We start from the raw sequence: 14,071 nt of genomic DNA, 5'->3' as shown, positions 1-14,071 counted from the left end.
CATACGCATTCACACATACACAACTGATAACACATTATATTGAATTAATTACGTTTGTGTAAATAAATCTACTGTTTAAAATTGCCAGTTCGTCTCGCCTCCCTTTGTCACAATCTGTGAGCTGGTATTGACAAATCCTATAATAAAAAAAAAACTTCTAAGAAAATGAACTCTGAGACGTAAACGTGCAGGGTGACAATTAACTATGACAGAAACCAGAAAATGTTCTATTGAGGTATTTTCGACTTGTAACCATGTTCCATCTGTTCACATGGAGGAGGCGGATCTTATGATCTATACTGCAGCCTGTCAGTAGGGGGAGCTCTGAATGTTTTGGCTTCGCTATTGGGCATCTTTTAAAGTCATCATGCCATCTTTTTTTACAGTCTAGATGCCTAAGTGACAAAATTCATCGCTGCTTAAAATGAAGAACTTAGGCCGGTTGGCCTAGCGGGTATTTTGTCCCATTTACAGAGGCTCCTCCTTGAAGCGGCTGCCCCGGTTCTAGTCTGACATGTGGCTCCTTTCATGTCATCCCCCCCTCTCTCTCTCTTTCTCCCTGTCTCAGCTGGTGCAAGCCAAAATATGTGTTGTAGAAATTAAGTTCAAACTAGGTTGCGTTTGAACTGATGCAGAGCTGGAGTGACCCGGTGCAGGAATCCAACAGATCTTTAAAGAAACAAAGAAACACGTTCAAATTCTTGTTGAGTTTTGACAGTTAAGTTCCCCTTTAAGATCAGGGGCATGCTTCTCCCTGACTTCTTGATGTAACACTTTAATAGTCTGAACACTCTGGTAATGTAAGTCCCCATCTGACTGAATGAAACCAAAAAACACTAACTAAATCAATGAAGTGCATGCATGCGGCAAAATAATGTATGCCATCAGGACGTTAATCAGCCACAGGGTTGAATTCAAATGAGCCATCCTCCACTTTAATAATTATGTGATGGTTAATTGATTATTTCCAACAGGAAACTCAGAGGTCAAAGCAGCCTTCAGAGCTGGGTGTCTGGAGCATTTGAGTGTTTTGTTGAAGGACACCTGAGCAATTAGCGGTCTGTCTTTTATCTTATAGAGGAACATGTGGTGATGTTTTAAATCTTACATGACAACAAATGCCATTAAAGTATAAAAAGAAATCAAACTTTCACTCCAGTAAAGACAGTAAAGTCTGTTGCTCTCTGCTCAAAGTGTATTTGTTGCTTTGCTGAAAATGTTGTTAATGTTTCAATCAGGATTGACTTCAAAACAGATGGCCCCTGAAGTTTTCAAGAAATGTTATTGAGATATTGATTTGTTTGGGACTATAGCCAAGAATGTGTTGCTAAGGAGAGTATTTACAGTATAGCTGTAAGTGTTTGTGGCTTAGAATCAAGAAAAGCTTGTTCATCATCGTGACGCAACATGTTACTCTGTGAAACTATGAGAAAAGAAGTACTTTATTAAACCCTCAAGGAGAAATTCAGTTTTACACTCTGTTGTTGAGACATGCTACTACACACATAAGCTGAACTACATACACACACACACACACACACACACACACACACACAAACAGGATCCTGTGGACGTGCATTAATGGGGAGATGTCAGAGTGAGGGGGCTGAGTGAGTGTGAGCGCCACAGAGCTGGTGGGGGTGGGTGGGGTTCTGTGACTTGCTCAAGGGTACCTCAGCAGTGGTCAGAAAATGTACTGGCCCCTCTCCTGCTACCAGACCAATTTCCAGACTTGGTCAGATCCCAGACTTGAACAGGTAACCCTTCAGTTCCCAACCCGAGTCCCTACTCAACGACAGGAATTTTAAACTTTGATATGATGACAGTAAAAGTCAAACTATATTGGTTCCTGATTGGTGCCTGATATGAGATCTTTCATAGCTCCTGGAAATCCTGGTGACACCCCTCTCTGTGGGTTTCAAGACATTTAATTAAGTAAAAAAGTTAATATTTTGGAGACTATAGCCAAAATGACGGTGATTTGGATGGTATTTACAGCAGCTGTAAGTGTTTTGGCTTCGGATTAAATAAAACACAAGTTTATTATAGTGACACAATATGTTACTATGCCAACTCTGTTATAAGATTTGTCATCTATAAAAGAGGATAATTAAAGTTCAATGAGAGGTTACATAATTATTGTCCTTGTTTTTTCTTTAAAAAATCCGCAGACAAAAGGATTATAACAGGATTTATCTTTTGAAAAGCACTTCACTGATCTCCATCAGAGCTTTTATTTTTGGTTTACAGTTTTAGAATTTTTGGCAGCTACTCCTGGAACAGCTTTTAAATGTGAACTTGGGATGCATTGTTGCTGAAGTCTTGATAATTTATGAAATGGTTAATCCGCAGAAAATTAATTGGCAACTATTCTGGCAATCAATAAACCATTCTAGTTATTTTTAAGCAGAAATATTATAATCATAAGAGGCTGCAGCTTCAGAAATGTGAACGTTTACAGGTTCTTTTTTATTCAGGTGCATTCAGGGATATTGGGACATTTCTTTCTTTTATATAGGTTGTCTTGCCATGCATTGACAAAAAACAAAGTATCCGCTTTACTGGAGATGAAACGTGGAACAAAGGAAGGTTGAGCTCATTTCAAGGAGGAATTTTGTGTAAACACGTCCAAAACTGTTTTTTCTCTGAACATTTGGGTGATTGGGGCAGAAACTTTGGGTGGTTAGCAGTCAGGACTTCATAGTAATCATTGATTAGGGCTGTGAGCCATGTTTTATTTCTTCAAATATTTGCATTAGTTAAGTCAATCAAAATTTAATTGGACACATTTTATTGAGTTGCATAGGCTGCTGTTTGAGTTTTAAAGCAGGATTTAATGGGCATTTTCTGCTGGCTGGCTGGCTTTGAGCAAAAGGCAAAAACCCAAATAATATCCAGCCTCTCCATGAACATGTTTGTGGTTAATTAGGGGTGTGCACACATTCTGAGCTTGGGAACCACTAATCCGGAGCATACAGAGCATACATAAGGGTTTTCTAATGCAAGGTCAATTATTTTCTTTATCGGGAAAGCCCTTTGGGAACACCCATAGCCTCCCGGGCATGTTGCATGCCTCATGTACAGAGTTTATAATCCTCGATGCAGCAGCGGTGGGTTCGAATTTGACCTCAGCCCTTTGCTGCATGCCATCCCCTATACTCTCTCATCCCAACATATCCTTTCTCTCTTCAGTCCCCAATCACCCAAAATCATAATGAGGGTTGAGGGAACAACACAAAAAGTTTCCTATCAAAATTCAGCTTCAGTTTAGCTTTGTTACTTTGGGTTATTTCTCTTTTTAAAAAAAGATTTATGTTTGGGCTTTTTGTGCCTTTCATTGAGGGATAGGACAGTGGATAGAGTTGTAAATCAGGGAGAGATAGTAGGGAATGACATGCGGGAAAGGAGCCACAGGTGGGATTTGAACCTGGGCCGCCCACTTGGACAACCATATCCTCCATGCATGGGGCGCACACTTACCACTGCCCCACCAGTGAACTTTGGGTTACTTTAAGATGAAAACTAGCAGAAGCTTATATGTCGATTTTCTCACCTCATGTATTAGAAGGTCAAACTTCTTTTTGATTCTTGCACCGACCACCTGCGTGATGTCACAACAATGACTAACTAATCCTATTTGATATGCAACCTTAAGCCCAGCTTCCAACTACCTTACCTTACTAACTACTTTTTTTTGTTTCACCTGTTGGCAAAACAAATCAGGACTTCAAATATGAAATTGTTCAAAACACTGAACCGGACATTTTTCACTATATAAAACCAATACTTTTTTATAACAAGGCGCACATACAGTTATGTTCCCCCTATTAAGAATTTAGCTATGGAGAGAGAGAGAGAGAGAGAGAGAGAGAGAGAGAGAGATGCCCTCAGGCTGAGCGCACACCGACTGATAAAGAAAACGCTCCATCTGACAAACAACCAAACAACATTCCCCACACAAATAAACTATTCATTATGGAAGAAGAAGGAAGAAAGAGCGCTCATAATGAGAAATGAAGAATCGTTGTGATGGTGAAAGAATATTAAAGTCAGGAGTGTAAAAGCTACGGTGTCTACACAGCAGACGTCTATATGTTCTTTATGTAGCCTCGTACATAGTTTTATTGTAATATTACACAAATCTGAAATGTTTCATTACTGAAGTTTCTTTCTCTCCGGCTGCCCCGCAGGCACCGGCGCCGCTGCGCACGTTCAGATAGGACGCGTTAAATAGAGGCATCCCGTGCGCCCTCACGCTTCCATTGAATATACGATGAGAAATCCCATAAATCAGATTTAATATGCATGCTGATTTAAGGTCTATAAAGCTGTCTGATGAGAAACATATGATATGTGTAACGCTGATGATGGATGCGTGGAAACCTGCTGCTTCATCAAATACTCCGCCTAATAATCTGGGGTGAAAATTTGGCAATTAAAAATAGTGACGCTGACTTTGAAAGACACGACCCCACTCCTCCTCCTCCTCCTCCTCCTCCTCCTCGCCCCAATACCACCAGCACTCCCCTCTCCCTCCGTTTCACCTCCTCCCACCCTCCATCCTCCTCATAAATCTATTGGTTGTGGTCTCGGCTCCACCATCCAATGCTTTGCTGATCAGACTGCAGTTGTATTTCGGGGAAGTTGGCAGCCGGCGGCTCACGGCGAAAGGCTCTCCTCTCTCTCCGGCGCTTGGACAGTGGAATTATGAGCAGAGCTGAACCAGCCTCTATCACCCTGTATTGAATCTGTTTCTGTTTCACAACGAGAATAATTGAACCGACCATGGAGATTGGAGTGCGCATCTTCTTGGCGTTCCTCGTCCCTCAGGTAAGACGCGGAGATGTGCGTGGAAGAGTGCGTGCCTGTGTGTGACATGGATTTGGAGACAATTTTACGGAGACGCGGGGTGATCCGACTCTTGTTTTCGGGGTTCTGGTCTGCCCTCGGTATGAAGATACTTTTATGCGCACGATGAGAACAGAGGGCTTGTCAAGTTTGCCCCGCGTCTGCCTGAACACCATTGACACACAGAGAGTCACCTGCACACTGCCAGGTCTGTCCGCGCCGTGCCAGAGCAAGTTCATCCCCGTTTTTGTGTTTCTGTGCGCATGGGTGTTATTTGTGGCACCGAGTTTGGGGCAGAGAGTGCCGGGGTCTGGCAGCCTGCAGTGGTTGCCTACTTTAAGAATGCCTTCCACATTTTGTAAAAATAAATAAATAAAAGAGAGATGAAAATTAAGAGGGAGAGATTAGGGAGAAGCAGAGGATGGAGAGGAGATAAAAGAGAGAGAGAGAGAGAGAGAGAGAGAGAGAGAGAGAGAGAGAGAGAGCTCAGGGGTGTATCTTATGTCTATGTGCAAATCACGGCTCCGGCTCTTGTCTCCAGTCGCATCTATATTCCGCTCAGCCACCAACTTGAGCGTTTTTCTGGGCTTGTGAGTGTGTGAGTGTGTGTGGGAAGCACACAGGCGGATTGAGGAGAGGAGAGGAGAAAACAGAGCGAGAGAGAGAGAGAAGAAACTTGGCCGCTCTGCTGTGTTATTTGTAGCGTCTCTCTGGGTATTTGACTCAGTCTCTTGCTCTCCGCAGACGTGGATTCTCTCGGGATATTTAATAAAGTCTTAATTCCCACTGTGATGGAGCCACTCTCCCGTTTGATCTGACTTTAATGTGGGGGAGGAGAGAGAGAGAGAGAGAGAGTGAGAGACTCGGAACAGCTGTTTCTGACAGTCAAGTTTTAAGATGTCTATATAAATGGAGAGGAGCAGCAGCAAGGCTCAGTTTGATGGTTTTGTGACATCTTAGTTGTCTCAAATGCTTGGACACTTTTCTTGAAACATTTTTAAAGTTCTTAGCACTGAGGATGCGTTTTCCTGAACAGCTTATTCTTGCAGTAAAACACAAAATTTAACCAGAGAAAGGGACTCCTCCAAAACCTTAAATTTATGTATCAAATTACAGTGTCATGACATTCTGAAAATACTTTTCACCACAGTGACATTGTGTGCAAAACAAGCTGCAATGTTCTTTATCAAAATGCCAGCTGTCTGTGGGAGTGTGTTCTTGAACTCCTAATTTCCAAAACGCTTTGTCCTATATGTTTTTATAACATTTTTCTAAAGACAACTAATTGATCATTTGTATAAAAGTGGACACTCTTCACATGTGTATTTCAATAGCCAAAGTTCACTGTTCACTCTTTTAAGCAAAATCAGGCACAGGGACTTCCATGTGTTATGAGAGAAAAATGTGGATTGTATTGTATTCTGAGACTGGCATGGTCACGCAACACTAAAGCCCACAGCACATGAGGTTGTCATGATACTGGATTTTTAAAACTTTAATATGATTCAAGCAAAAAAAACAACCTTAACAATAGCTGTTTTGATTCCACATAAATATAAAAATAGAAGTCCTGGGCACCCAAAATTATGTGATTTAAATTTGATATACTCTGTTAATCCTGTCAGGCAAATTCTGGTTTACACTTTGCTCTTGAGCGAAATGCGATTTACACACATATAAGCATGTAATACACACATGCACAAACAGGAACTATGGACATACATGAATGGAGAGGTATCAGAGGGGGCTGCACACGAGGAGCCCATTTAGCAGTTGGGAGTTCAGTGCCTTACTCAAGGGCACATAGGCAGAGCTAGGGAAGCAAATGGCACCTCCAGACCTCCAGACACCCAATGACACTCTGATCCATAGCGACATGAATCAGTAACCATCCGGTTCCCAACCCAAGCCCCTTCAGAATGAGCTTTATGTTCTAAGGTCCTAAACATGCAGGCAAACTCCTGCACACTGTCTTTACTTATTTGTGCATTTGGACAGCACTCCCTCTCTTTTGCTTTGCCTCAGCTCCGGGTGGAAAATATGTCTGGAGATCTGAAGTTTCTTAAAAGCTTTGGTATTTTTAGATGCTTTCAGTCTTTAAAATATTGCAGATTGTATCGCATATCAAAAAGCATTCTTGGTATCAAAAAGTATTCATCATTTGCAAAGGTCATTGGAGAAAAAATACAATCTTGCTATATAGGGTAATGCTCTTCACTGCTGTTGTGACCCCTGACCTGGTCCCTTCTTGAAGATCAAAACAAAATCCTGTCATTTGTGCACGTGTAGCTGCATTTGTGTGGCACACTGCAAAGCTTTAAGTGGCAGCTAATTTTAAAATAATGGAGAAGAGAGTGTTTCTAAACACAGCAAACATAGGAGAGCCCCGAAGCATGGCAGGAAAACAGCTCATTTGGGAAGCTGTGTGTGCTTCTCTCCTTCTCCCTCCCTCCCTCTCTCCCTCCCGCTCTCTCTCTCTCTCTCTCTCTGTCTCTCTCGCCCGCTCTGTGGATGTATTGGGAGGTTACTGACAGACAGAAGCAGCTCATTTGGTTTTTCTAGATTGACCTGTGTAGGCTTGGTGCACATTTGTTACAGTGTATTATTCATTTTAATTGGTTAAGCCATCCCTTCATTTCCATGCTGTAGTTCAATCCTCTGATCTAAGAAGATCATGATTCAGGCTAATAGCGCCTACAAAGAAATGATTTAACTTTGCCGATTATTGGTTCGAATCTGCCCACTCATGCATACCGCCTACCCTTCCTGAACAGATGTGTGTGGCTACATTTCTGAAGCTTTCCATTGACTGGATTAATTCAGTAACCCTTCAGATAAATGTTTTTGTAATCCATACATGGACCTGCTGCTGTAGTAGTGCACTCAGAGTCATACACTCATTTATATGGTTTTCACATATGCAAGAAAATAGTGAACATTTGCAGGGTGCAGCTTCTTGTGTGACAAAGCGACAATCTTTTTACATCGACGTTACCCCTACTTCTTCTTGCCAACCCCTTGGTAAAATGTTCACATGCAGTCGGGTTGAGCCGATGTCTGAACACAGCAGGAAATATTCAGGACAATTCTCCACTGGTGAGTTGGTGGGGGGCTGATGTGTTCAGTTGGTGCGCTGCTGATGTTCATGAACTGTATAAACATGGATGTAGTCTTAGTGACGTCACCCATTGGTTACTGAAGGGATGTTTTAAAGCCTTACGATGGCAGTCTCCATGTTGGAAATGTTGTCCCAACCTATCCTTTGGTCAATCAAAACTGGCAAAAGGTGGAGCTGAGGTGGACCTTAAGCCTCTTGGCAAACGGCTACAACTACAACAGCAGCTACAGTATGTGCCAATAAAGACATTAACAAGACCCAAATACTTTTTCGATCCAGGCTTTGAAATAAATGTTTATTTCTGCTTTGATTTTATGGTGTGTATGTGACTTTGGGGGCTTTTCCGACCTAGTGGACAATCGAGGAACTACAGTTTTGTGAATACTGCATTGGCTTCATTTTCCCACACCATCTTCGTGCTTGTAATGAAGCTGCTTTATACTCCTTTCTGGTCCCCTGTGTGTACCTCTCCACCTTTAAGTTAATACTGTGAAATCTAATCTAATAAAATGTTACATTGATATAAAGGCTAAAAACTGTCACAGTGTCGGTCTCCATTGCTTCGTCCGCTATTTACCCTACACATTTCAGGAGTGCAAGTGTGAAAAAAGGCTTGAGAGTGCCTCATCCACAGCAGGTTAGAGCTATGGTGCTGCCTTTGGCTTGTACTTCTGGCTGGTTGATTTACAGGCTGAACGAGCTCCACAGGGGGATCTCTATCCTCTCGCTGTCTCACCAGAAGCAGGAGCTGTAAATATTTTGAGAACCCCAAACGTAAATTAATCCTCAGAGTGAATGAGGCGCAGATTGATGCAAACCTCTGACAACTTTTACCATATGTCAGTGTTTTCCCCTCCAATGATCCAACGCTCAGCTCCCCAGCTTTTTCGTAAAACAAAAACAACAAAAACACAGACTTAACTCACCTGACTCATCTTCAGCAAGAAAAGTGAAAACCTACCTTCTTCCCTCTGTACTGTATCGTAAAGAGAGTGGGATCCAAGGAAGTTCTTATATTTATAGCTGCTAAGGAAAGCCAAGTTCCTCTCCACTACAGGCTTGCCATTCACACCTACATTTCACACACCCACATATGGGCACACACAGCAAAAGCAGGCCCCTCCTGCGGCAATAAATCCCTGTTTTCCAAATGAAACGCTAAGTAGTCTCTCCGGGTGGAGCAATGATTCAGAATAAGCACTGCACAGCTGGGACGTGCAGGTGCGAGGATTATTTTTTGTCCTTTTCCGACTTTCTCTCTCCTCTCTGTATGGCTTTTTTAAAATTTGTTTTACATCCTTTTGTTTCCTTCCACATGCTCCCACCCTTTACAACTTGTCTCTTACTTTAATTAATGTGATTAACCACTAATCTCCCATCATTTCCGCACATGCTCAGCAGAATATCCCCCCTTTACTTTCTCTCTTAGTTACCTCTGCTGTGTCTTACGAGTCGACTGTGGTCGACAGTTATACTCACAGTTTAAATTCTGGGCTGGCACCTGGGCGTGTCTGTAGGAAGATTTGCTGTCACAGACGTTTATGGGCGCGGTGACCAACAGACTGTTAAAGTTCCTGTTGAAGCCTCTGAAGGCACAGAGAGAGAGAGACCGAGAGAGAGAGGTTACTAAAATCTTGGCACTGAAGACTGACGGTTGCCATATTGTGCAGAGCTGACCTTCTTGTAGCGACACCTCGTTGAGGCATGCTCCATGAGCTGCATTGATTTCATACTGACATTTGTCATTCTCACACATCCTCCCAAAGTGGCAGTCTATTTAAGATAGCAAGATTTCCATTCTCTCCCTCTGCTCTGTCATTGCCAGCTCTGCCCTTGCACCAGTGCTGCACTCTAACTTTCAACCCCAGCATCAACCTGCAGGCTGGGACCAGAGGGTTCAAGATATTATCACACCATTCCTCAGATTACATTTCAAATGAATCTGCATGACGTGTTGAGGTGGGGACCTGGATGATAAAACACAAGCTATGCTCTGCAGCTGCAAAAAAAAACATTTCAAACACAAGTTGTCTGACTGAAATTTACACAAACACACTGACATGCACTTGATGATCTGCCCTTTATTTTCTGTCTCACCCTGATTCAACCCAAGAGGCATGTTACCGATTCAGAATCGTAAACAAAGAAAGCATACTCATGCATGTCCTCTGTCAACGTCTTTTGAGGATAATGAAGACAAACTCAGGGACAAATTTGAAAAGAATGGATTGAGTCTCACTTGATTTAGCTATCAACCCAACCCCAAAGTATGAAACCTCTCATAGATACGATGCTGCAACTCTCAACTCTCTTAGGACACTAAACATCTCCCTCTAATTTTGAATGGATTCAAGCCCTGGTGTTCCTGAATTAGACATTTTTTTAAATGAGCCTCACTTGCATACAGAGAAATATTTTTTTCCCAGAATGTCTGCATATTGAGTGATTTAAAATATTCTTGCAAACAGCACAGGGGCACTCAGAATGACTTGCTCTGCGATGCGATTGCCTTTGCAATGCTTTGAAAATAAGATGGATTATTTTGGCTAATTTGCAAAGGTTTAATGGCTGCACAAATCTCACATAGCGTTTTTAAATAAACCCCTTAGTTTTGTATACCCTCTGCAACTTTTATGAACTGCACACATGGAGCCAATCTTTTGTGGCCCCTTGGGAAGGTTTAAGTGTCCTCTCAGGCCAGCTGTCCCATTTGCACTTTCTGGGCAAGTTTTTTTTATAATTGAGTGTGGTTAAGGAGCAACAGTGTGACACACTACAAAGTCTAATGACGACACTCATGAGCTCTGTCAGTCATTAATGCAGGATTATTTCTCTCTTTCGCCCGTCTGTCCTCCTCACACTCTCTTGTCCTCCTCCCGTTCTGCCCTCTCACACTGCTGCTGCTGTTTCAGCTCACAAAGTCGAGCTGCCAGAATAAAGGGTTAGAGTTTAGAAAAATTGCAGAGAAGTTTGCAATTTAACAGCCCACAGAGACACAAAAACACTCAGAATAAAAGGAGCATGAAAAGGCTCAAGTGAAAGCAGCCCAATAGCAATCTCGACTTTGCTGTCTAAATGTACCAGGGTGTTACTGCTGTTCTAACAATCAGCGGGCAAATGGGCTTTCTAGTATGAGGCTTTGAGGTTTCAGTCTCCTTCCCATTCTACTTATGAGTGCTGTTTCCTTGAAAACACACAGCTAACCACAGTGCGTTGCTACAGTGCTCTTTGGAGGTTTTTTGGAGTCAGATGTTATTGACAGAAAACATCCAACTCTAAAAGCTTCCTGTAAATTAACACACAAACACAGGCACACATGTGCACACCTCATGCAAGTTTCTACCCTAAGGGACACAAAGGGCCGTGCAACAATTTATATTTTTACCAATTCTAATCTGTAACACAGACACTTACTTACAAAGGAGCTTTGTTACTACTCTGTGTGTTCTCCGGTGACTGTGGTTGAGCCGCAGTTCACTGAAAGGTCAAACACTATCTTAACTCCTCTGTGCGGGGGTTGTGACCTTTGAGGGAAAGATCGTCTTCCTCAATCTTCTCTCCCTCGACGTCGCCACCGAGCTCTCCTGAGGGACGGAGTCAATGCGAGGAGGCTGCAGCAAGAGAGGATGAGGGATGGAGATAGTGAGAGTAGCAATTTAAGTAAATATGTACTCTTAACGCTCCATTAGAATCTGCTCGATTTGATATAAGTGGCCTAATTATGCAAACCGCCAATGGACATGGCGTGAGGAAGAAAATAGAGAAAGCCCTGCATCCTAGGAGAGTGGATTAATGGCTTATTTGTGAGTATTTGATGAGTTTTAGTGGGCAGAGAAAGCAGAGAGGAGATGGGAAGCACACACACACACACACGCACATAAAGGGCCTCAGTAACCATGTGTGAAGGACACAGCAGTACAATGCGATCCTGTTCCTCCAGTTGATCACGCTTTCATCTCAGTTTGTTCTCCACTTGTCAATTCTGCAGACAGACTGGCAGATGAACAAGCACAAGGATAAAATGGATGTCAGGCAGACAAAGAGCCCGATAGATACTCAGGTTGAGAAAACAAGTGAAAGAAAAGCAACTGATATCCCTTCCTAAAAAAAAAAAAAAAGCAATCAACTCACAACCACAAATAAAGAAAAATTGAAAGTGTACATCTGAAAGGATGCGAGACACGATACACACCCCTTGTCTCTTACTTTCTTCCTCGTTCAGCGTCCTCCTCCCCCACCATCAGCTCTGACAAACACTCTCTGTAACACATTGGAGATATTCATGGGCTGTTCATCCACTCTGTTTGTCTGCCACACTCACAAACATCCCGACATGTCCTCCCCTCTCTTCTGCTGTCACAGGCACAAGCCCCAGCCTATGTTTGGCAGGAGGCACAAGTTTCTTTTTTCGGTGTGATTGCGATGACTCCCTCTCTATTGCCTCGAAGAGCGCTGAAGCTGCCAGCAGCACAGTGGGAGTATTCATTCAAAAGGGCTGGTACTGCGAGGTCCCATTTCTTCCACAAGAGTAGTTTTACTGACGGTAGAAGCAAGCGATGATATTATAAGATGCATTAGCCCTTTCAGGGAGGAGTGCTCTGCTGTTGGCTTGTTGCACTTTTATTTAGATAAGGTAATAGATGTGTTGCAAGTCGTTCTTGGTTCGTGAATAAAAGCCACTTAGTGTATGTCACTGAATAAAGCTTTTCATCACTGACTGCATTGTTAATTGTTGCCACAGGGTCAAATGGAGATTTCTTCCATCTGCACTTGATCTATTTTTCATGAGTGTATTGGTGGGTGAGTAGCTCCTGAGCAGTGTTTCTGCAGATTGATGGGTCATTCTGTAGCAGTCTGCCCTGAACACATGGTACTGTAGCTAAGTGGCAAGTAGAATGAAAAAGATGTAAATCAAAGACTTGGTGTTCCAGCAGAAAAAGGGGGCTCCTTTTTCTTGCCCTCATGTTTACTTGCACTTAACAGACTAAATGAAGCATTGGAGAGGAAAATTCAAAATGCTCACAGTTATCCACTACGCTGTAATAAGTACCCCGGGGTGGAAACACACCACTAGGTTTCAACCTGACCCAGACCCAATTAGTTTTCAACACATAATTAGAAAAACACATAGAAGAACACTTTCTCTGAGGTGTTAAGTTTGGCCTTTTTTTTTTTAAGGGTGTTACTTTACTTTAATGGTGTAGGTGTAGATGTGAATGCTCAGCTGAGAGTATGAGATGCATGGCCTGCAGTGTGCTTACCTTGCACTATCCCTTATGGATAAGCCTACCTCTGGCATACTAATATGGAGTTATCTGCCTTAAAACGAGGCAAAAGTCGTGACTCAACCAATGTATTTGATATCTCTTTAAGCAGGAAAATAACAATGTCTGCTTAGGCAGTCAAATAGTAAACTTTGTGAATTAAAAGTTTAAAAATATCACCAATAGCCAAGTTTATGGGGGATAAAATGTGCAATGAGAAAAATAAAGTTATGAACAGCTTTAGCCAAATGCAATTAACATGTCAATAAGTTGCTTTTGAGACGACAGTAGCAAGTAATTGATTTAGGCATTGTAATGGTGTTTTCACACATGCACTAAACTATTTTTAATGTATGGAGTTTTGTGAACACAAGCAAACGATCTTTACCCTGAACATTTAAGTTAAATTTCCATGAAGTCGAGGTGAGCTGTTTGGGACTGCAACAAGAAAAAATCAGGAAAATCATTGTCATGTAGTTTCCAACTCTGTTGCCTTAGCTGTTTCCGCATAATTCTATTTATTTCATGTCCTGCATCGTTTTTGGTTTTTGTTTTGTTCCTATAGTACTTTGATTTATGTATTATATTCATGGTTGTTGAGATAACTATTTTGTCTCTTGTATTCCTATGTTTTTATCATCACTGTAAAGCACATTGAGCTTACCTGTCATGAAACATGCTTTATAAATAAACTTTCTATATTATCCTGAGTACCCCTCCCATCCTATAGTCTCCTGCTATGAAGTGCATGTGTGAACAACTGCTTTCCTGGAACAGTCTGCCTTAAACTGTCTTGAAATTTTCAGGAGAGCGTGTGTAAAAACAGCTCTGGAGTCCATTG

The 14,071-nt window shown here is 42.1% G+C and overlaps 1 protein-coding gene across 1 annotated transcript in view; it reads left to right on the top strand.

Annotated features, from left to right (window-relative positions):
• Nucleotides 1-4,569: 4,569 nt before the first annotated feature.
• Nucleotides 4,570-14,071, top strand: part of cdh13 (cadherin 13, H-cadherin (heart)) — a 374,372-nt gene continuing 364,870 nt past the window's right edge. Inside the window, exon 1 of the mRNA XM_020639134.3 lies at nucleotides 4,570-4,830. Coding sequence (XP_020494790.1) covers nucleotides 4,786-4,830 — 45 coding nt within the window. The 5' untranslated portion in view covers nucleotides 4,570-4,785. The remainder of the gene's footprint in view (nucleotides 4,831-14,071) is intronic.

The sequence above is a fragment of the Labrus bergylta genome, chromosome 7 (genome assembly GCF_963930695.1).
Source record: "Labrus bergylta chromosome 7, fLabBer1.1, whole genome shotgun sequence".
NCBI classification, from domain to species: domain Eukaryota; kingdom Metazoa; phylum Chordata; class Actinopteri; order Labriformes; family Labridae; genus Labrus; species Labrus bergylta.
The sequence above is the reverse complement of the archived record's forward strand: the minus strand, read 5'-3'. Positions and strand labels throughout refer to the sequence as shown.